This window comes from Phallusia mammillata, chromosome 2 (genome assembly GCF_965637545.1).
Source record: "Phallusia mammillata chromosome 2, kaPhaMamm4.hap1.1, whole genome shotgun sequence".
Classification (NCBI taxonomy): Eukaryota; Metazoa; Chordata; class Ascidiacea; order Phlebobranchia; family Ascidiidae; genus Phallusia; species Phallusia mammillata.
In genome coordinates this window covers 10,078,804-10,101,752 of record NC_137253.1, presented here as the reverse complement: position 1 = coordinate 10,101,752, position 22,949 = coordinate 10,078,804, and the positions used below count along the sequence as shown (strand labels likewise).

General features: G+C 37.4%; 3 protein-coding genes across 16 annotated transcripts; 1 reads left to right on the top strand and 2 right to left on the bottom strand.

The window, feature by feature from the left end:
• The first annotated feature begins 1,148 nt into the window (after positions 1-1,148).
• LOC145214254 (lysosomal cobalamin transporter ABCD4-like) lies at positions 1,149-6,086 on the top strand. Of its 2 annotated transcripts, XM_080082748.1 has the most exons (13): positions 1,149-1,536; positions 1,616-1,745; positions 1,820-1,947; positions 2,174-2,313; positions 2,680-2,922; positions 3,079-3,346; positions 3,504-3,595; positions 4,248-4,473; positions 4,540-4,785; positions 4,940-5,067; positions 5,254-5,345; positions 5,743-5,858; positions 5,923-6,086. In XM_080082748.1, the coding sequence occupies exons 2-13, from the start codon at positions 1,619-1,621 to the stop codon at positions 5,983-5,985; spliced, it is 1,869 nt and encodes a 622-aa protein (XP_079938874.1). In that variant the 5' UTR covers positions 1,149-1,536; positions 1,616-1,618; the 3' UTR covers positions 5,986-6,086. The 2 variants fall into 2 exon arrangements, with proteins under 2 accessions (XP_079938874.1, XP_079938876.1); XM_080082750.1 differs by lacking the exons at positions 1,149-1,536; positions 1,820-1,947 and having other exon boundaries at positions 1,686-1,745.
• On the bottom strand, positions 5,604-8,272 carry LOC145214255 (exosome complex component RRP46-like). 2 transcript variants are annotated; one of them, XR_013857004.1, is made up of 5 exons: positions 8,083-8,272; positions 7,523-7,758; positions 6,837-6,878; positions 6,076-6,772; positions 5,604-6,043 (listed from the first exon to the last, which is right to left on the bottom strand). XR_013857004.1 is itself a non-coding variant. In XM_080082751.1 (4 exons), the coding sequence occupies exons 1-4, from the start codon at positions 8,162-8,164 to the stop codon at positions 6,446-6,448; spliced, it is 687 nt and encodes a 228-aa protein (XP_079938877.1). In that variant the 5' UTR covers positions 8,165-8,272; the 3' UTR covers positions 6,066-6,445. The 2 variants fall into 2 exon arrangements, 1 of the variants encoding a protein (XP_079938877.1); XM_080082751.1 differs by lacking the exon at positions 5,604-6,043 and having other exon boundaries at positions 6,066-6,772.
• Positions 8,273-8,919: 647 nt separating this feature from the next.
• On the bottom strand, positions 8,920-22,809 carry LOC145213601 (reticulon-1-A-like). Of its 12 annotated transcripts, none has more exons than XM_080081947.1 (12): positions 22,585-22,809; positions 22,320-22,430; positions 21,708-21,740; positions 19,705-19,767; positions 18,248-18,469; positions 12,853-13,038; positions 12,130-12,171; positions 11,089-11,157; positions 10,710-10,917; positions 10,190-10,328; positions 10,032-10,101; positions 8,920-9,785 (listed from the first exon to the last, which is right to left on the bottom strand). In XM_080081947.1, exons 1-12 carry the CDS (start codon positions 22,709-22,711, stop codon positions 9,637-9,639), a joined length of 1,419 nt encoding a protein of 472 aa, XP_079938073.1. In that variant the 5' UTR covers positions 22,712-22,809; the 3' UTR covers positions 8,920-9,636. The 12 variants fall into 12 exon arrangements, with proteins under 12 accessions (XP_079938073.1, XP_079938076.1, XP_079938078.1 ...); XM_080081950.1 differs by having other exon boundaries at positions 11,134-11,157; XM_080081952.1 differs by lacking the exon at positions 11,089-11,157.
• Positions 22,810-22,949: the final 140 nt, after the last annotated feature.

Genomic DNA, 22,949 nt, shown 5'->3' with positions numbered 1-22,949 from the left:
GGAAGCAAAATATCTAGCACGATTTTTTTATCGATGCGAACATTTGATCTGATATAGCCTACATAAGTTCGCGTGGACGCCTGCCGCCATACATGTCTCGCGCTTTACGTTTTTTTATACATCCACTGCCGTTTATTCTTTCTTTATGGTTTCTTTTCGGGTTATAACATGATCATATTCAGCTTAAACCACATTTCTTTGACATTTAAGCATATGGCAATCAGTGTTGACTGTTTACGTTGTAGTGTTGACAATGTTAAAAAGCAAAAGTGTCCAACAGCGGATAGGTTAACACACCACTGTGCGCATGCGCGGAATGCATCAAGACAAAAGCGGGGTTTTTCGTAATTTTTCACAGTCCTGCTGCAGCGCTGCTCGGTATGGCATGTGCGTTTGGCAACGTAGGCTAATAAAGATTTAAGCCAAAAAACATTTTCTGTTAGGAACATTTTCCTAGTTTCCGAGATGCTGAAGACCTATAGGACTACTTTTTGTTTTCTTCTTTACCGTGAAATTACGACATAAATGAGGATGTGAAGTCAGGCCAAAACAAGTCTGTTATATTTACCCTTATATATCAAGTAATTATGTAAACATGGCAAAAATAGTAGATTTGCGTCAAACATGAAAAATCCCCGCACAGCCACGTACGCAACTATGAACCATTTTGTCCGTTTAAAACAGGGGTGCACAACCTTTTCGCTATGACGGCCGCATCGCAGATCTTTATTTCACCAACGGCCACCAATTGCCTGCTTGCTTGTGTTTCAAACTTACTGATGTAAATAAATACTTATATATTACATATATACCAACCAATGGCGTCTAAAAGCCCAGATTAATTTCTAACTTGATGCACAGATTCAGCTGAACAGTCTGACTATCAGTCTTAGCTTATTATGATGTCATAATCTACATTGTGACGTTTGTGTTATCTGCTTTTTAGCATTGTTTGCACACAATAGGCATAAAAAAGTCTGACGCATATACTAGGCTAGTAGTACTCTTTTAAGTTCCATAAAATGTGTTTGGATCAGTTTAAAAATCAAAATATTTCACAAAAGAATTTTAATTTACGTCACGGCCGCCAGTACATATATTTTGATAAACATGTTGACGGCCGCACAAACTCGTCGCTGCGGCCGCAGGTTGTGCACCCCTGGTTTAAAAGCATAATAACGGCAGAGACTAATAAACATTACCGCAATAGCCTAATTTATATTAGTCAAATTTTAGCAAAACCACGTGCGAGTTTGTTGTGTCACGTGAAAAAATGTACACAACGCTTGGATTGAGCAAACAGCTGCTGCGCAAAATAAAGACGGTTCATCGTTTGTAATTTGCTTAATCAGTAATTGAAGCACCAGTAGTTTATCAACTTATTTCGAACTTTGTACCTTATAAGTTTTGCTTAATGTAAGCACTATGTATGAAGCAAGCATATGACTTGCATACGAAATAGTGTTACGTGAAACGAGAGCTAATCAGATTAGTGTGTCCTAATCGTGCAATTGAATAACATAATTCGGCCTTTTGGTGAGTTACTGTTGTGCAAAATGGATAAAGTGTTCATGGTTAGCAAAATGTTGGGAAATTTTGTTTCTACTGTTTGCAGATCATGACAAACGCAAACTTGAATTACACTTTCTTTCGAAGACTTTGGAGGCTGTTTAAGCTGTTGTTTCAGAAGTTCAACTCAAGAGCAGCAATTATTTTCTACATTCTCTTCATTTTGTCTTTGCTGTGTAAGTTGACACACAAATGAGCTGTGGAATCTTATGGTCTTAATTTTTTTAAATTAAGTGTGGTTTTGTTTTAGTGCAACTTGTGATATATGCTGCTGGACTGGTACCTTCAAGATATTTTGAAGTTTTGGGTGCAAAGGACAGCAGTGGATTCAAGGACCTTGCAATTTATTCAATAGCATTGATTGTGTTAAATGCAGTTGTAAGCATTGAAAACTTGTAGTCTTTAGAAAACATTTTTATACCTATTGCATGATAAGCTGCAGAGTGCACACTGTTTCCACCTTTTAGGTCTCATCAGTGCAAGAGCTACATTAGTGCATACTGCTGATCTCTCATGATCAGCTGCACTCATGAAACCTTGTGAGTTGAAACAGTGTGCGGTGTTTGCAGCTTATCATTTTTTACCTCTTATGGTGTATTTTCAGATGAAAAGCATGCTGCAATATGTTTCTCGAGTGTTGTATCTCACATGGAGAAAGCGACTGTGCACCAAAATTCACAGCCACTATTTTGTTGACATGAACTTCTACAAAATAAATGTTCTTGACACAAGTCTTGATAACATGTAAGTGTCACCTTAAGAATTAATAACCTAGTAAAGTAGTTTGTGACTTGAAACAGATTTAAAAGGGCAGTTAAATAAAAGATGAAAAACAGTTTTAAAAAAGCTGAATATTTTTTTGCAAACAATATGCTTTGTCCTCAAACCTTTCTTACAGTCCTGCTGCTTTAATTTTATTTGGTACAGCTGCTGCATTTTTGTGATTGTTTCCTGCCGTTAGTGTTATTTTATGTGCTAGTTTTCACAGCTGTGTCTTTAATGCAACATTACCAGAATAAGTATAACCCAAGATGGCTGTGTTTGTTGCATCAAGGTACACAATGAACAAAATACAATGCAAATAACCTAACATATTTTCTACTTTTGCAGAGATCAGAGAATAACGCAAGATGTAGATCGTTTCACCAGAGAATGGAGTTTACTAATAAGTAAACTTGTGGTTACACCTTTTACCATTGTCTATTATTCCTACCAGTGTTTTGCAAGTACTTCTTGGATTGGACCAGTTTCCATCTATATTTATTTTATTGTTGGAACAATCATAAATCGCTTGATAATGGCTCCTATTGTTAAACTCCATGTTGAACAAGAAGTTTTAGAGGGTAATTTCAGGTCAGTTTTTTGAAGTGTGGACATAATTATATTCTTCAATTAGGGCACTAATGTCTTTGCTTTAGAACAGATTTGTAATTTTGTTTTATATTCACTAAAGTGTTGTGGCAGACCTGTGAAATATTGCTGTTGGGTGTTAATGTTTCCTTTGTGTAGATACCAACATTTGAAAGTTAGAACGCAGTGTGAATCAATGGCATTCTACCACGCTGGACAAACTGAACATTACAAAAGTGAAACTCGACTAAACCAAGTTTTGAAAAAGCAGATGTCTTTGTTTAATTGGTCTTTTTGGTTGAGCTCATCTGTTAACATTTTCGATTATGTTGGTGGAATTCTAAGTTACCTGGTCATAGCGATTCCTATATTTGCTGGAAATTATGATCACCTTGCTCCTGAAGAACTTAGTTCTCTAATTAGCCGGGTATGCATATATTTTTTATTGCAACATGGTTAAAAAGCTCCTTTCCAAGAATGTTAATATTTCTGTCCTTAAAATTTTTTACACATATACTTTGTCCATGTTGTTTTGAATTATATACTTTACTTTCGACATTTTTACAAAACATTCATTTCTGCAGAATGCTTTTGTATGCATTTACCTAATCTATTCATTTTCGCAACTGATTGACATGTCAAGTACTATTGGTGATATCGCTGCCCATACCCACAGGTAAGAACTGACATGTTGAATCTTTAAACAAACAGGTTTGTGTCACAGTGACACAGCTGAAACGTTCCTATGATGTTGATGAAATGAGGTTACTCCAGTGTAGTGTTCTAGGGGATTTAATTGCAATGATATGCTAAAGCAGGATCAAACCCTGGCATCTGATAAACGTTGTGTGGCCTGCGAACAATTTTTAGCATGCAGTCATCAAGTGGATTGCAATTGGCATAACCCTAAATAAAACACATAAAATTGCATTGTGAGGTGACAAGGACTTTTTTGCATTTTGTGACAATATAAACTATTGATTTTTTGTACAATATTTGGGTATCAAAACATGATGTTGATTAGAACAGCCAATTCAGTTCTTTCATACAAAAAAGTTTAACCTTTTGCCCATCCAAATACTTACAAACCCTATTGTGGCCCTTCACTCTCCCGGTCTTGGACCACCCTGGGCTAAAATATAATAAAAAATCGTAACCTTGAGTACACAATGAACACAAATATGAAATGGCATTTGACTGCTATATAAGCGGTTATTTTGCAGTTTGCATTGATGATGTGATTTTAGTAAAATATATTTAATTTAAAATTATACAAAGATGACCTAATGAATTTGTGGTACATAAATGTAAAGTATTTTTGTTTACAGACTTGGTCAGTTGCTGGAACTTATCGATTGCCAAACAAGTGAAGATTCAAATGACGAACAATCGACTTTTGATAATTTTGCATTTTCTGATGATCCAAGTGATGCTAACTTATCTTCCTTTCATCTCAAGGAGTTTGACAAAAAATCTGACAACACTGAAAAAAGTGTTGATTCCCAGGATAATCCTCATCAGGAGGAAAATAAACTCTTCATTAAAGTTGAGAATGTAAGTACTTTCAATGAAGGTGCTAAAAATTCGACTTAAAACATTACCTTTGTGCTGAATTTGTAGGTGACATGCAGCACCCCTGGTCACATGTCTATGCTGATAAAAGACCTCACATTTTCTCTATCAACCGGTCAAAATATTCTCATTACTGGGGGAACAGGTAGTGGAAAAACATCACTGTTAAGAATTATTGCCGGAATATGGCCCGCAGAGCTGGGTGTTGTACAAAAGCTAGTCAATTTTGGACCAAGGGGTGTCATGTTTTTGCCACAAAAGGCGATTTTGACTGATGGAACATTGTTAGATCAGGTGAGTCTGCTTTGGAGTTGTTTTAGCCTAAATTGAGAATACTGTTCCAAATAATAAATGTAAAAATAATACTGCATTGTATTATTTTGCCTCAAAATTTTATTGCCTGTGTGGGAACAAGTAGACTTCTTTGATGATTAGCATAATTTTTTAGATGATCTATCCTCGGCGAACTCCTTACCCTGAGTTTAGTTTTAAAGATAACTATGACAGAATCAATAACATTATTGAAGAAGTTGGCTTACATGAACTCGTTGACAACAATGGTGGAGTATCAGGAAAGTAAGTTATGGTAAATGGTATGTCTAAACCTATTCCATTTGTTGTATTCTTTATCACACTTAATATGCTTGTCATAAAGTTTTCTATACCACAATGTCAGTTGCAGAAGGGGACAAATTTGTTTTTTTGCTTTACGGAACCATGGTTATGCCACAATATTTTTTTATGGTTGTGTTTTCTTCACAGGGTTGAGTTGAATTGGAGTGACAAGTTGTCAGTCGGTGAAATACAGCGTTTGTCCTTTGCCAGACTATTCTACCACCATCCCAATGTTGCAAGTAGGTTGCCTTTGGCCTACTTATCACATTTGTGTGCTAGAAAGTTTAACATTTAAAAAAAATGTTATTTTTTGTTAAACATTCTACACATGGAGTTATGTTGTACAGCGCTGGGGCTAAGAAAAACAGTTTATTTTTCACATAAATTTATGCATTTTTCTAAAATAGCTGTGTAAAATTTTTTTTTTAAGGTTTGGTTTGGGTGACCGCTAAGTAGTTTTAAGAGACCGCAAGTGTTTCATTTAAATACCAAAAACCGTAGCTGTAGTATTTAATTGGCACACAATAGAGATGAATTTACTAAACAAAGTATGGCAGCAAAGCTCAATATTTGTTTCACTGAAGCACATATTTAATAAAATCAATGGGGACTTATCCAAGAACATTTGTCATTTAGTTTTAGATGAGGCAACCAGTGGATTAAGCAAGGCTACTGCTGATCAAATGTTTGCACTCTGTGAGCAGAAACAGATAACCTGCCTCACTGTAGCCCATGGGGAAAACCTTAGAAAGGTAGGTAACACATGAACTACCACTTTTTATGTGAATCAACAAATATGAGATTTTTTTATTGTAGCACCACAAAAAAGAACTGCACCTTCACGGCAATGGGGAATGGACTTTAAAATCTTTGTTGTAAATATGTTTTTGGTGCTGCAATTGAAGTTGTGATTTCAGTGATAATTCTTTTTTGTTCCCTGCTGTCTTACGTGCAATTAGTACAATAAACCTTTACCTTTATATTAGGTGGTTGTCAGAAAATAATATGAAATTGTAAAGGCGTCATACCAAATCAGAAAAAAATCTAGCCTGCGGTTGGATTCAGATCCACGGCATGAGTCTTTCCAGGACTCCCGCTCCACCAACTGAGCTACACCGGCTCAGTGGAGAATCCGACAAAAGTTGAACCACAAGCACCGTTGCCTGCCTTGTGTGCTGCACATGTTAGCTTCTATGTCTTTGTTAAAAGACATTCAGGAAATCAAACTTTTGAAAAGTTGCATACATTTTACATGCAATCCTAACATACAAAAATGTTCAAAAACTATGTAGAATTGATGTCAAGAGTGAACAATAGAAAACCACAACTAAAAAAACAACTAAAGCACATCAGCAGCCAGTTTTTTTGACACAGAGTCTCTAAAAAACTGAACAATACTTTTGCTGACATTTTTAGCAGACATCAAACATTGTTGGTACTGGAAAGATGTCATAGGCCCACTGGCATATGTCGAAACCAGTTCCGATTTAACGCTGTCGAAAACCAAAGTTAAATTTGCAAAAGCTTTTTCCTCTTCCTCCAGTGAAGGACTAAAAATGACATCATAGTCTTCTGTGCCACAATCAGTTTCCATGGAAACTTCTTCTTTGTGTTTTAGGGCCACTGTTACAGCCACCGGCATGAACTTCATAGAGATACCAGCATCCTACAAATATAACAAGTCTTCAATGCAAATTGTTTTGCAGGATGTTTGTAAAAGTTTCTCTTACCTGTAATGCCATGCTGGTTCCATTTATTGCACATGAGAGAAGCTAAAAATATACGTCAAGGAACTAAAACACTTTCATTTATTTCAATTTCAAACACCACATTTCCCAAAACTAGTTTAATTGATTTGTATTTTGTTTTAAATTATATGCTTACTACAGTGTTGGCTAAAGACCTTTTTATGGTCTTTATAATACAGCTTTGGTACATAATTTAGCAATGTTACATTTGCATTGTAAAGAGTGCAACTACCTTACATTTTACATGGCTGTGGGTTCTAATTGTATCACAGCCACTTGTGTTTGCTCTAACCCAGAAACTAGAAGTGACCAATCACCAAATCTCTAAGTCGAAATATTTAATGTACTTGAAAGAGGCAGCACAATGGTGGACACACTGTGAGCATAAAGTATTTAGGTGTTGAACCCCCACCAAGGAAACATGAAACAGAACAAATAAGTAATTGTAAAAGCAATTGATTTTATACAAACTTTGTAGGCTAAAAAGCCTGTATTTGGTCGTACAACTTATTTTACAATCTTAGTTTTAATAAAGGCAAGATTTCCTTTCAGAAGATGTACTTTTACAATGCATATTTTTTCATAATAGGGGTAGATTAGCAATTCATTACTCTAACCTCTTGTAAACTTTGAACATGTTATGTAACATAAACACCCAAAAAGGATACTGATCCACGGTCTTGTATAACTTGGACTATAATGGAAAATGTTGTTCTGGGGTGCAATGACCGCTGAATGCATGATTCACATACGCCTTTCACAAATTGTTCTAGGTATTTTTCAGCTATACCAGGTATGCCAATTTTGGGCCGAAAATTGACTTCCACTATAGCTTCTTTTACATCTTGCTTTGATTCTTTGCAGTCGGCTGGCCCATAAGCTCCAACAAGCACAACTGTATCCCCTGTTGGATGTAAAGAGATTAACCTACATATTTCTCATGATCACCAAGGCCTGTTTTTTTAACAAATGCTTTTTTTTTGCATTTTTCCCCAATTAAGTTGGGAGGACATGTTTGATGTGTTGAATAAAATACAAACATACCAGCAGTAATCAAAAGACAGTTTTGAATTACAAAATTTTGGACACCTACAGAGATAACTATATTTAACAGAATTGTGGAACGTTATAATACAAAGGAGGCAGGCAAAATTTCTTTTTTATTGATTGATTAAAAAAAAACTTGTTGCGACGCAGTGGTACACAATTTTCCTTAACTTTATCTTACCTTGAGAGAACTCAACAGAACCATCTGTGCTCTTTAAAACATTCTGTTTGCATTTCATTTCACTCAGGGTTGACAGCAACATCTTGTCTATCTTGCAAGATTAGCTATCATACTTACTGTACAAAATATTACGACAAACAACAAGTTTGTAATTTCCTACAATGTGAAACAAAAACGTGAACCCACTCAACCGAATCCTGGTGCAATCAACCGTTAAATTTCGTTTTAGGGACTCTTCATTGAATATAATTTAAGTTTCTCATTTTTGCGGAACTCCTGGAGGTTTATTTGCCTACTTTTTTAGGATTTGTGGCATTGCTTCTGGGCCGGCCCATGTGATCTCAGATCTGCAATAAAATAGGTCAGGCTGCGAAGGTGTGGCCTTTGGTCGTTTCAGAGTGTGCTACTCCAAGTGGATGGGATTCAGCCGGTTCGCACCGGTTCTATAAAACCATCTCACAAAATTGTATGAAATCAGCGAACCGGTTAGCATTACTGGTTACTGTATATGACTTTTTGTAACAGAACCGGCTGAAAAACATCACTTTTGTGATGGAACCGGCTGACAAAAATTTTAATCTCACCACTGCTACTACCAAGGGCGGGATACTCCAAAATACGCAATCTGCGCGATCTACGTGTACAATTCAATCTTAGATACCAGTTTGGGCTGATATTTTCAAGATGCGTAAACTCCCCCTAATGTTATCGTAACTACCCCCAAAAAGGTTTCTAAGATTGAAATATTGTTGATTACAAATCCTCACCCGGACCCTAATAGCCCTAACCGTCATCAATAAATCGCTTGGCAGCTCTGCTAAAAATCCACCAAACAAATGTGTTGTCACCAGTTTATTTGTGGTGTCAAGCATTTTGTTGTGAAGAATACTCAAGAACCAAATGCAAAAGCATGACGAAGCAACAGGCAATTTAACATTAGAACTTTACACGTTTTAGCAGGAGAATGCAAACAGCAAAAAGATTTGTACAGTTTGTATAAGGGGCCAAACATCTAACATGACACTTACAAAAGCCACAAATAAACCTAGTTGCTTTGTGCAATGTGCAGATAGTGAATTGCATTGAAAAACAAACAGAACACATTGCAAACTTTAGTGATATATTCTGAAAGTACAAATAGTTTTCATGTAGACATACTTATAGGAAACCATTTAGGCAAAGTATTGTAACATGTTCTATAAATTTCCTAAAATACCATTTTTATGTTTTATTAGAAATTTGAAAGGTTGTTTTGTTGTAAGTTAGCAACACAATACAACAAAACAATCAACGCATGCACCAAAACATGACGAATTTACCAAACAGGCTAATTGCAATGAAAATAGGGTCCTCAAATTTAACAACTTTTTCCTAGTGATTCTTAGGTACCTCACAGACTTATGTGCCCCGATCCACTGTTTTATATTAGAACCACCAAAAACAGAACATACCTCAAAAAACTTTAACCTTTACACACACAAGAGTTATAGAACAATGAAACGACACAAAAATATGGCTAAGTCGGCCCCTTTTTTTCAAGCCTCTGAACCAGAGTTACTCTGCTTTAGGCTTGGCACCAGGAATTTTAGATCGTACAAGGGTCATAACTTCACATGCTTTTCCAGCGGCTTGGCCATAGTAATTGTCAATGGGCTTTTGATATTTCTGATAGACTGGGGGAAGAACAAAAGCCATGACGTCGCCTGCAAACAATGCACAAACTTTGTGTTTTTTTAAATAAATTAAGGCATATCTATTTTAGGCATTTAAGGTACTTTGCCTCATTATGTTAACAAAAAAGTTGAAGTCCCGAAATTGATCCACTTAGTCGCATCTTAACATTGTACAGTACTTCTAGCATGGTAAATATTTAGCGCATTTGTACTGCCACCCACAAAAATAAACTCAACTCAAATAGAATTAGATCGACAAATTATCTCAGCACTTACTGATGATGAGAATAGTGAGACCATTAAAACAAGCTCCGATGTAAGTGAGCAACCACAAGAGAACTCCAAACTGCAGACAAAAAGTTTAATGTTCAGTAACAGCAATATAACTTTGACAAAACAGAAAGACTGTTGCAAAGGTATCCAAATTAAATTACCTTAAGTGAAGCAACTGTATTTTTCACCAGCAACAGATCTCGGGTGTTGACAATAAAACCATTTACTCGTGACAAAATAGCATCAGTGTACTTGCGAACCTGTTCGGCTGACAATGTCACTTCCGCATCAAGTAACGATCTACAAGGAAGTTATTATGTTGTATGTAGTCTCCAACTTAAAGGCTTACTTAGGGAAACCAAAACATTTCATCAGGAAACAGATGCCAAACACCAAGCACTACCTTAGGCCAAATATGTTTGCAACAGTGAAAATAAATCATTCTTCTCGGATATACAGTAAAGCTCGGTTAAACTGGATTTGGCTAATCCAGATCATTGCCTGATTTGGAATGTGCTTAGGCTTTAACTAATCAACGTCGGCTCATTTGCCCAATCCAGGCAAATTTTGTCACCCAAACAGGTCCAGATTAACCAAGGTTGACTGTATATTATTTGTTTAAATTGATTAGGCATTATAACTGTATACATCACATGTACAGTTGATGATTATTACACTCACTGGAATGGGTTGGGCTGTTGTGTTCCGTTAAGTGTCTGAATGACAAACTTGTAGAAGCGAAATGAGATTGTGACAGTGAGAAGTGACAGCGCCAGGTAAGAGAACACCGACACTATACTGCAGCAGCAGAGAGAATTAAGAATCAGCAGTGTTAGACCAAATGTCACAGCTGACACCTTAACATCCTTCCAGTAGAGCAGGTCCACGACTAAATGGCAAAACAGGTTTAGTACGAGAGCAGTGAAGATTTTGTTTTGTGAAAAGATTGTGCTTGTGGCTTTAAAAACAAAAGGTGGAAGTGCCATGCTGGATTTTAAACACATTTTAAGTTTTAAAAGCAAATGTCAAACAACGATCAAAAGAATCCAGTATAAAAAACCTGCCAAAATCCATCTCTGATTGCATTTCTGAAAAGCATACTTACTGCATTCATGCCAAAACGCAAAAGCTTGCAGGAAAAAAACAAACAAAGCAGTTATTATACGGTCAACATTTTAAAAAATAAAGCAAAGTAAATAAAGCTAACACCAAAAAAGATGCACACCAAAAAATACATGCAACAAATCATGCTCCACTACACTGAATGACTGCATGATGCTGTACTGTACTGCTGCCACTTCATAGCAAAACTGACATGAAATCTGCCAATATTTGCATGCTGTAGTGAAACTGTTTGCGAGCTTACTGGGCTACAATATATATATGCAACTTTCTGTGTGTAAGAAAGGTACAGAGTGCTTCTACCATTAAGTGATGTTTTAATAGACATATAATGTGGTGTCAAGTGATACGGTGAACTGTTGCTTAGTTTAAGTTTAGTGGTTCACAGAAGGATAATCTGATTTGGGGCAAAACTGCAACCGTTTTTCAACCCTGTTTTACTTGCAGAAAAAATCATTAAAATATATATAATAAAACGTGACTACTTTGGGTAAAAATGCAAAGCCTACAATAAAGTGCATTTAGAATGGCCATAAGTAAGTTTTTTTGCATTTTTATCTTCAATCAAATGGGCTTAAATAACTGGTTAAATGTGTAAGTGTGTGTATGCAATGATAAGCAATGGTAAGGCAACAACTAGATATTGTTTTAGGCTGTGACTTTGAAAATGTCATTAGAAGAAATGAAGCAATGCTTTTGCACTTCAATCTGCTATCACTAGGTTTGAATAACTGCTTAGAATGTGTGAATGTGTATCCAATGACAAGCAATGGTACATGGCAACAACTGGATATTGACTTTATTGATTTGACTTTGGAAATGCAATTAAAAAAGCATAAATAATGTTTTGCATTACTATCTTCTACCACTAGGTTTGAATAACTAGTTATAATGCGTGGTAAGTGTGTATCCAATGACAAGCAATGGTACAAGGCAACAACTGGATATTGATTTTATTGATTTGGGCTGTGAATTGTACCTGGATCATCACACTGCACTGAGCTACTCTTCTCGTCCAACCCTGAAAGTACACAAGCAATTTTACTTGCTTACCTGCCCATGCTGCAAGGCTCAAGCGCAAGCACAACATTGCCAGACCGTGAGGGAAAATGGGATGTGAGGTGGTTTCAAACCAAACCCATTACTTTCAAATCTAGTATGGGGCATAGCAAAATTCAGCTTTAAACCTGTGTCTTTTATATTACATGCACTTCTTTGTGCTATTTTTGACAATATTTGCGTAGGGATTGCAAAACCCAACTATAGCCATTTGTTAAAAAATGATCATACCCTTATTGCACGAAAAAGTTCGATTAACCGGATTTTTTAGAACTTATAAAAACAAAAACTTAACTGTTCGTGTCACAGTAAATCAGTACTACAAATTTTGATGTTCATTAACAAGCTCATTGTGTTATATTGTATATGTTTTGTCAAACCTTACTTCGAAATAGACTTTTAAAGTTGTTGTTTTTTACCATAGTCACAAATGTTGTGCAATCATAAGTTGCCATGCCATTTACATTTTTCACACAATTCTTTTGTGAATTTGTGTGTTTGTTTCATGCCCAAAGCTTCGATTGCTTTAAAAATCAGTGTTCACTGCAAGTTGAATGCAAACTGTGGCTAAATAGCTTAACTAACAACTGTTTTGTGTTGTGGTGACCAGCACACTAACACAACATGCAAATTCGGCTAATACCTCCACCAACGTCACACTTAAGCAGGGATGAAACATCAAAAGACGATGACGCTCCACCCTCTGGAGGTTTCTCTACCTCCTCCACCACCGGAGGCACTGTTTCGGGTTCAGTTTCAGGCTTAGGGGGATCAAGGGGCTCTGGAGTTGGAATTTCAGGCTCAATTGGTTCTGGCAGAGTCGGTTCCTCTGCAATGGCAAAAGGCAACCACGCAATGCATTTTAACAAGTTTTGGTTGACTTGATACTGATTTACATGAGTGATGAGCAATCAAAATCATTTGAGCTATGACGTAACACACTGTGTGAATGTAGGTCATTTGCATAACATAGCAAGTTCATCTGAAGGTTACCAATTTCCCCCTCAAAAAAAACTACAACAAACCGATGCATCCATCACCAAACCATCTCTAGTTTTCAATTTCAAATTATTCCCAACACCACCAAAACAAAAACCAAACAACTTTCTATTTGATAATACCTTCACACTCCTGTTTGATCTCGGTTTCACCTTTCTTGTCACCCATTGTTCACAGTTCAGTCATGTACTACAATTTTTAAATTTTAAACAGACTGCCAGAAAATAGATACCATTTAAAGAAGCTACAATGCCTTTCAATTTCATTTACCACTTTAAAAAAAGAAGTAACAAGCTCAAAAGTTGTTCTACCAGTCATACTTGAGTGTACAGTACCACAGCAGTCCAATAAATAATAGCAACCTAATAGTACAGTGGCGTTTTAGCACTTAGCCAAGCAGGATGTATGAACAGGTAGTCTCTGCAACCTACGGAAATGCTGTACACCTATGCAGTAAAACATTTTACATCTAATAGAGTGGAACCACCCGTCCTGTCACAAAAGTGGATGTTACCACAAAGCATACAAAGCGAAACACAGGACTTACACTGTTCAAAATTACAACGTGGAGCTTTTTAACAAGCTTTCACAACGGACATTGTCAGTATTGTTTATGGGTATGTGAAAACAGTCAACACTATTGTTGCTAAAAAATAAACACTTGAATAGGAACTAAGTCATTATGCATAACATGTTATTTACAAAATATCACCATAACACTGACATGAAATTTTAACAAAACAAAAAACATGAAACTATCAAATCTGACATTATTTTCCAAGATAAACAACCTAAAAACGTTTTTATTGCAAATAAACTTTTTTCAGATTTGATAGTTTCATGTTTTTTTTTAAACATTTTTTATTCTGAATAACAAGCCAAACCGGAGTTAAAACCCGAGTTCAAATAGAAATATATTCAACCTTGAAGAATAGGTAGATAACGTTGTTACAAATCCTAAGCGACTTGTTTTCAGCGTCTTAAGAAAACGTACGGCCCTACATTTTAGACTATGCTGCTGCACTGCTTAAGCATCAACGAATGCAGGGTATTTGGTCCTTCGTTATACCAACGTTCATCCGGTACGCAATTTCGCACCGAAGGTTGTCTGCATCAAAATTTATCGATCCTTGCACCTGTCAAGCCGTACGAGGTCATGTTCAAAAAACGTAGATGATGGTAAAGTAGCGCTAGCCACTAGAGTGGGATATCTGACCAGTATTTTATTGACACCTGCACACGGCTTTTCAGTATTTCACACGCCTGAACTCAAAGAACAACGGGCTATTCGATTTTCATGCGTATTTTACAGTAAGCAGTGGATATAGACATCGTCAGAGTAGAATCAATTGACAACGGCGAGTCAAAATCGTCACATTTGACGCAGCTATGGCGCGAATATTGCAATATCGATATGAATTACGTGATAAGTACAGCAATTGTGCAATATTAAAAACAGTGATAGACAGAACTGTTTAATATAATGGTTACAGGTCAACCAAGTATAAGCCATAACCAATCGTTTTACTCTAGCTACCATATTGCAATGAATGCCATCCGCAACTGAACCTACGCGTTTGAATGCATCTACACGCCACAACTTTACAGTTTCGAAGGAAGTTGACTCCAGATTTTTCCACAAAACAATAGAAGGCCTGAAAATGACTTTTCTGACGAAACCGCAAACCGGAAGGCCATGACTTGGTCACTAATTAGCAGCGCATCTTAGGTCCTGAGCACAAGCCATGACATTTCTGACTCAAAACTGTCCACGTGCACCGCACTAAAGAAACAAACGCAGCTGTTGAGAGGCAAGTGTATGTGTGTGCGACAAGCGATGCGCGCTACTAATTAAAGCACCCTGAGAGCTCAAACGCACCCTTTGGAAAAGCTCGCTCTCTGGAAAATTGGGGTCGACGTCACCAAATCACGTGACCCGATTATGCCGCCACGCATTTGTTGGTTTAATTAAGGATGATTGGAAATTGGTTAGGAACGTTGTATGTAAACTGTAATGCGATTGCGTTACTTGAAACTGAAGTATGGATATAATTATAGAGTAAACTGAAAACGCCATTGTACGGTAAAACCCATTGATAGCAAAATAATTGCATTAACAGCTGTTCTTTAAGTGTATTACACAGGGTATAGAACTTTTGTATAGATATTGTTTCAAACAAATAGAAATTGTTATCTCAGTCTGTGTCCAATTACTGTTAGTGAAGTAAAGTTTCTCAAATATATGCACCAACAAACCAGGAAGTAACGACAACCAAAACCGAAACCTAAACGTCCAACAATGAAATTGAAACATAACCAAGTGTTGAAAATCAAACTCGATTTATATGCATTACCTTGCGAGCGACACCCAACGGCAAAGCAAAAATGCACGTATGACCACTAACAGCATATTATCAGGAGCCTTTAGGTAAGTTTTGATGCAAGACGGACTTAAAAACAAATAAAAAACCATAAAAATATGCCACAGATGTAATGTAAAGAGTTACCAGAAAATATTGTCACAAAAATAATATCATTTACAACAGCACCGTCACTTCTACACGAAAGCGTGTGTCTGGCCAGTATTGGTTTACAACAGACACTCCAATCCACAATAGTCTCAAGTTACGTCTTGTCACGTGACAAACGGTCGTGACCAGGGCCCTGGAGAGAAAAAAAATATGCTGGTGCAAGTCAATTTCTGGGCCTCCCTTTGAACACTATTTGTGTGCTGATGATCAAGCGTTTAATACGTTTATTCGCCAAAAGAACAATCAAAAGCAAGCTAGCCGCACTCATTAAACAGCTTGGACAATAACGTCAAACCTTTACAGTTTTAAAAACATAAAATTCTTTTTAATGCATGCACTATAGCGTTCGTACAGCAAAGTAAACGCTCAAAAGCAAATATTGGTCTTGACATGTACTGTGTTCGCCTAAACCAGAGTTCACCACAAACTTTTTTCAGCGCCAAGACATGGTATTTCTACAATCCCAAAATCTGGTAATGCGACTGTTAAACTGTATAGTTCAAGGGTCGGCAACCTTTTAGGCGACGCGTGCCAAAGGCTGAATTTTAAGACCATGGCATGATAAAAACTATAAACAAGCAGTGTAACAGGTTAAATTGTTACTTCAATATAAACACACAAATCGGTTGGCGTGCCATAAAAACCTCCTAGCGTGCCAACCTTGACACGCGTGCCAGTGGTTGCCGTCCCCTAATATAGTTAGTCTCATCTTACGAGCAATGTTTGTATATTACGTCACAAGTAACCTAGGAAGGCAATTGTTTGCGCACAATCAGCACTTGTAGTCTTGTCTGTGACGTAACAAACTGGCTTTGAATCAATCATAGGCGCGTTGTAACCTTATGAAACTAGGTAATATCAATTCCACATATCGCGACAGGAAAACTTTCGTAGGGAGTAGTTTAATTTTTGAATGTTACAAAGTTACCAATACGATTTCACAAACCAAAAAATATGGTCGAGGGCCGGATGAAATGACCACAAAAATATAAAATATATATACTCGGTATACCAACAAAAATACCTACAAATCGCTCAGTAAAGTTCTGCTATTGTTTGGTTAAAGCCAACTGAACAGGTTATCTGGTAAAAGATTTCCTGTTTTTGTTGGTATATCGAGTCAAGCCAAGACTTTTCACAGCTGAGAAGACACAAGTCAAGTCAAGCTTTCGAAAAATGTGACTTGAGTCGGACATGACACCCCATCACTGCTAATTTGTTTAAAATAATAACTGCATTGGTGGTAATTTTCACATAGGTACGTACAGACCAATTAAAAATGTTAATACGAAGGGTCGAAGGCACACAGCAAAGTAAACGTCTTCACACACACACACACATAACTGTCGCTTTATCGCTTATACGTTAACAAATATGGTCCAATAAAGCACCTCGCTTACTACCAAAGCTGTGACCAAATCAAATACGTGTAACAAATGCTACGTCCAGAAAACTCACCAGCACTATGTAGTCAGCGCAAATGTGGATAATTCTTACCAAACAACGGACACAACTGTGGCACAATAAAGTAGAAACACCAAAAAGAGATCTCGCTAAAATTCGCGCATGCACCAACGTAACAATCATAAAACTTGTTGCATAGAGTTGCACTACAAACAAATCAAACTCCACATTCGGCGATCAGCATCAACATTTATTAGTTTCAAAACAATTTTAAAAGTACACATTTCATCACCCTGTAATCTCCAACTTAATAATTATGGGGCCCCCTAGACTATCATGGGCCCCGGTACGGCGCACCGGCTGCACCCCCCTCTCGTGGGGCCTGGTCGTGACGATTGAAAGGAAGGGGGCAAAGGTCGGTGTGCGGCTGTTTTAACGTGGGAAATCCGATTTCCATTCATAAATCTAAGCTCACGAACGACTTACTGCTAAGTTGATTTTGTTGCAATTAAAATTAGGCTTTACAAACAATAAGCGATTACTAGAAACTAATTCCTTTCCACAATGATGCAACAAATGCACAACCCGTATATACCACGGAAAAGGATTCATACATATATTAGCTTCTACCTTTTTTCCGTTCGTTACTTTAAATCCTTTTTTAAAACCCATTGCTTGATAAAACAATCCCCTCTTAGTCGGTTGAACAAAGACAGCTTCCACATCATGCACATTCATAAACATTCTCTTAGTTGGATTTTTAGCCAGATGAACTTCCTATGTTGGGCGATGATATCTAAATTGGTTCATACCAAACCAGCAAGAACTGCACAACGTCAATGCTAGTGACAAAACACAATTACACCACAGTGTGCCAAACACAAAGCTTCACGGCCACACGGAAGCGAAATCAGAATTAAGCGGAAGAAACTGCTGACTCAGCATTTTTGATCTCAAAACCTGCTGTGATCTCTTCATGTGACAGCCACACTTTTGTGAATGGACAAACTTACAACAGCACGACACTCGCAACACAACAGAGCCACGACAAAATGCTTGTCTTGTGAAAAACGGGGAGTGAAGACACACAAGCGTAACATCCACCTTGTTTCAGAAGCTCTTCCGGAGATTCGTCGCCCTCCCCAATCAGGTCGGTAACGCCAGTAAACGAAGAAGCTGGGATGTCCACGAGAGGAGCGAAGTTCTCATCATGACGAGAGGCAGGAGGAGCCTCCACCACATCCGGAAGAATGGGATCAGGATGGGATTCGTAGACGTTAGAGTGAAGGTTTGCTGGATCAGACTCTTCTTCAGCGACAAACGGGGCTTAAAATTTTATGGTTAACTTTTTTCATTATTCCTTACATTAAGCATACAACATGTTGCGCAGGAGACAGGAGGGCTAGTTAAGTGAACAGAAAGGGCACTTTACTATTGGAAAACACAGCAGTAACTGTTACAAATACCACAGATTCGTGCACGAGTTTACAACTCTTGATTATACTGTACTGCATATTTATCTTGTAACAGACGCCTTCGTTTAAGAAAAACACCACAAGAGTACCACTTAGGAGAACACACAAATTCTCGGCAAACGCAAATCCACATGTTGACATACAACAAGCAGTACACCATGCCATTCAACGTGTTGGTGACCACAATGCAACGTGAATGTTGGAATATTTGCATACGACTGTAATGGCATTGCTCAACATTCACGCCTGCCGTCAATTTCAGGCGTGTGACGTCATGGCAGTAGCCACAGCAAGACGCAGCGGTTCTGTGTTGCGCAGATACCGATAATATAGATGATTGTCACGCAGACTGCATCTAAGCACTTAACACTCGTTTAAGGATTTTTTTCACTTAACACTCGTATTACAGTATCTCTTGCCTCAAACCAGTGTATCCCAATCGGCAGGAATTTTGAAACTTGACGGATAATTTTTACATGTGGTTTGTAAATAGACACTTTGGGAATATAACCTGTGTAGTTGGTAAAAGATCTAACTTGTAATGATCTTTGTACGGTTTACTTAGCATATACTATGCAGTGTATTGGGGAGGAATAAAAATGGTTTAAATTCTTAAGGGAGGAATTCGTCGATTAACGTGGGAACCACTGCCCCAAACTTTGTTGCAAGTTCTCGTAAAGCGTTTTTTACCAACATGCTTTGGCCATAGGTCGTTTTTTTGGTGAAAAATGTTTTTTTATGCATTAATCATCGAGTTTTTAGGGTTATGGTGGGTAGGTGACTCATCAGTGCATTATTAGGCGTCAACCCTGAACCGACATTGGGCGTTAACACTAACACGCAATCAATAAAACCTGTTACATTGAATCACGAAAGAGAAATTTGTGTCATTTCAGACATTAGAAGTGCGCACCACTCGATGTGGCCTACTTTTACGTAAGCATTCAGCCAAATTACACAAGCGCGATTTTTGTAGACCGTACACCACAAATACAACACACACAGGTGACCAAAATGACAACAGTCGCCAATAAACACCGCATGAGGCAGAGAACAAAACGTGCATGACCCAAGTGCTTGTGGTACCTGTCTCTGTGGGCAGCTGATCGTAATAATCCTGCAAACGTTGGTTGCTTGCCGGTTCGTCGTCTAAATTGTGAGCAAATAATAGGTAAATGGGAACAGCAGGGAAACAAAGGTTATAAAAGTCAGGCTTGGCTCCAACCGCGGTCAAAGTCTAACAAGCTTCAAAGTTTGACAGTGTTTTTTATATTGGCTATGGATCTGTACAGCGTTTAATTTGTACAGACATGTAACTTACAACTGCTGGGTCTAGTGCGTTGGCGGTTACACGTTTGTTAAGGCTTGGTCGGTTTACCTAAAAGGTTGTATGATTTAAAAGGGGTTGTCTATGTCTGTAGTGTCAAATGCAAACAACATCCACTGATTTGCCAATTGTATTGTTTTAATCCGGCTAATTGCAAATCGAGACTGGTTTATGCGGGTAGTAAAAATTGTCAATCCATTAATATCACTCTTGTAGTTATATCATCATAGATTTGCAGAAAAGCTACCCCTTTTTTAATACTTGTTAATATTTTACAATCCGCAAAAAAATGCAAAGCAACATGGGTTTTTTACTTTGGGGACATTTTAGCAGGCCTAGCTTCGTTTACATTCTACTCCATTGCGAACGGTAATAATATGATCAGTGCGTGACGTTGAAGTCAATTCAACTATCGACAATTGCCTAGATAACATTTCCGTAAACCTCGTGGGACGGCAAGGCAATGATCCCGGATTAGGACTGCACACAACATAGTTTACTTAGACGGGCGTTTCGCTTTTAGTGTGAAATCACATCATGAACTTCGAATGCGTTATAAAAGCTTTGTCATTTTAGATACAAGCTATGTTATGTCACGATTTTAAAAACGCCCGACTGTTAATGTTGTGCCTTGTCGAGAAGGGCGAACTCTAGTAGCCGCCGGCAAAAAAAACACAAGTTAATTGGAAATATCTTTTCATCAAAACAATCAGATTCCAGACAAAAGATACGCATTTCCACGTCAAAGTTTAAGCAAAAAAACCTCAGTTACAATCTAAGCGAAAATACGAGATATCTCTGTCACAAACAAGGCACTTACCGTAGTAAAGCGAACTCATGGCGACTAAGAGCGAGCTGTTGGCGAGGCGAGAGCTGTTGAACAGCACTGGTATTCAATGGTCAACTGACTAACAATTATAAGCACAAAACGCTACTTTTCGGGTGCGGCCGGCTAACCACTTCCAAGACCAAAAGCGACCAGTTCCTAAGGCTACAGTTACGAGCAATACCAGCACCCAAAAATATGGCAAACCTGGGAGTTTATCTAACGAAGTCAAGCACAGCTGCCTGCACCATGAATATTTCATCAAGCTTTCAGCATTTCCCAAGCGGTCTTCGATGCTTGCATCTATCGATTACGCGTTGGCGAAAGACATTACGTCATAGGGGCCAGAGTCACATGGCCCAGTCTGTGTGCTTAAGACGTTTGCAAGCGACTTTAGATGTTACCGTATAGGCGTGCCACTAAAACGTGTGGAAGTGATGCATTGCAAACGTACACATCATCGTAACTATGTATGGTGAACTTTTGACTGGAAATTTTTCAAGCATTGCATTTTGCTTTTACTAAAACAAAGAATTAAAGTGTTGTTTACATGGTCACATTTACAAACGTAAACTTCATAAACATTACTCTTCGAGCAAACAAGTTCAGCGTAGAATGACCACATTTAGAACAAGCCCAAGTTTAAAAGTTCAACACTGACAAATTATTCATGACCAAATTTTAGCACACCAGACAACAGAAGTTTCTGAATATGCTGTATAGGAAAAGACTTTTTGTGTTAGTTTGTGAGCACAGTATTTTCCCACACTTTCTGGCAATGTTGTGCAGAGCTGCAAAATGCTAATTTATCTAACCTTTAGCTAGCAACTACACCTCGTTCTAATCCTCAACTAAAAATTCTTGAAAATAAAAGTTCACATTAAAGGAAGCATAAAAGTCATGAAATGGTTTAAAAAACACACATAGATTTCTCACCTCTTGGGTCGAGATGCTTCATCATAGACATTTCTGTGACGCCAGAAAGCAAAAAAATAAGGTTTTAATGAAAAATCAACATAACATTGTTTTTCAAGCATGATTAAATATAAAATGAATGCTAAAAAAGTGCAAAATAAATCTAGCAAAATGCTACTACCAAACATAAGATTGTTTATCCATTATCACCAATTTTTTAGCAAATCATTATGGTGTCATAGTACAGTCAGATTGGCAGCATTTTAAACTGACAACAGAAGATAGTAAAATACACATTTATGATTATTGTGTAGCACGGAAAAACTTATGCTAAAGGCAGAGTTGTGGAGATGGTGGTGTCTGATATATTGTGGCAACTCTGGCTTTTGGCCATTAAAAAAAACAGCAATAAAATGTGCACAGCCAACATTAAATGTTTTTGTTTCAGTTTTGTTTAGTGAACTCTGTATAGAAAAATTATAAATAAAGGGGTGAAAAAATTGTAACCACTCATGCAACTTTGTTTAAGGTGGAATAATAACAAACAGTTTAAAATGTTTGCCAACACTTAGAAAGTAGAAATACCAACACCCAAAATGCAACATTACAAATAAATTTTTTGTATAAGTGTACCTGTTGGTATGGTTTCCTTTGTCTCTGTTGCAGGAGTAGGAGCAGGGGCTGAAGGAAGATCTTCACTGGGTGAATGTCCTTGTTGTTCAGCTTCTTCTAACACCTCCTCCACTACATTAAAAAGCAGGACATAAAACATGTTATTTCCAAATTTTGAAACAGGGCCCCAGTCATACAGGGTTATACAAAAACGTACAGCCAATATGAGTTCCAATTTTTAACTTTGGGCAAGCGTTCATTTTAAAATTTTACAACAAAATCTCACCCTTTACAAATCCTTCACTGCTGCCTTCACTTTCAGTGCTGCCACCATTTTTTTCACTATGATTATCATCAGCTGGGACATCTCCAGTGCCATCGTATCGCATTGTTGGGCTCGTTTCATACTCCATGTTGATTAAACACAAACAGACTTGACTAAATATGGAACAATGTAACTTAACAGACAAAAAATAACAGTCTTAAGTTGGTCTGAAAAAAGCAATACAATATAGTGTGTAAAATTGGTTGGTTTACAATTTCGCATGTCAACGTTTAAAGTCATTATGGTCAATCCCACGAAATAAACAGTAAAATAATTACAGTTTAGGTTACAAATAGTAATACTACAAAGGTTTTGCAAACTTCACA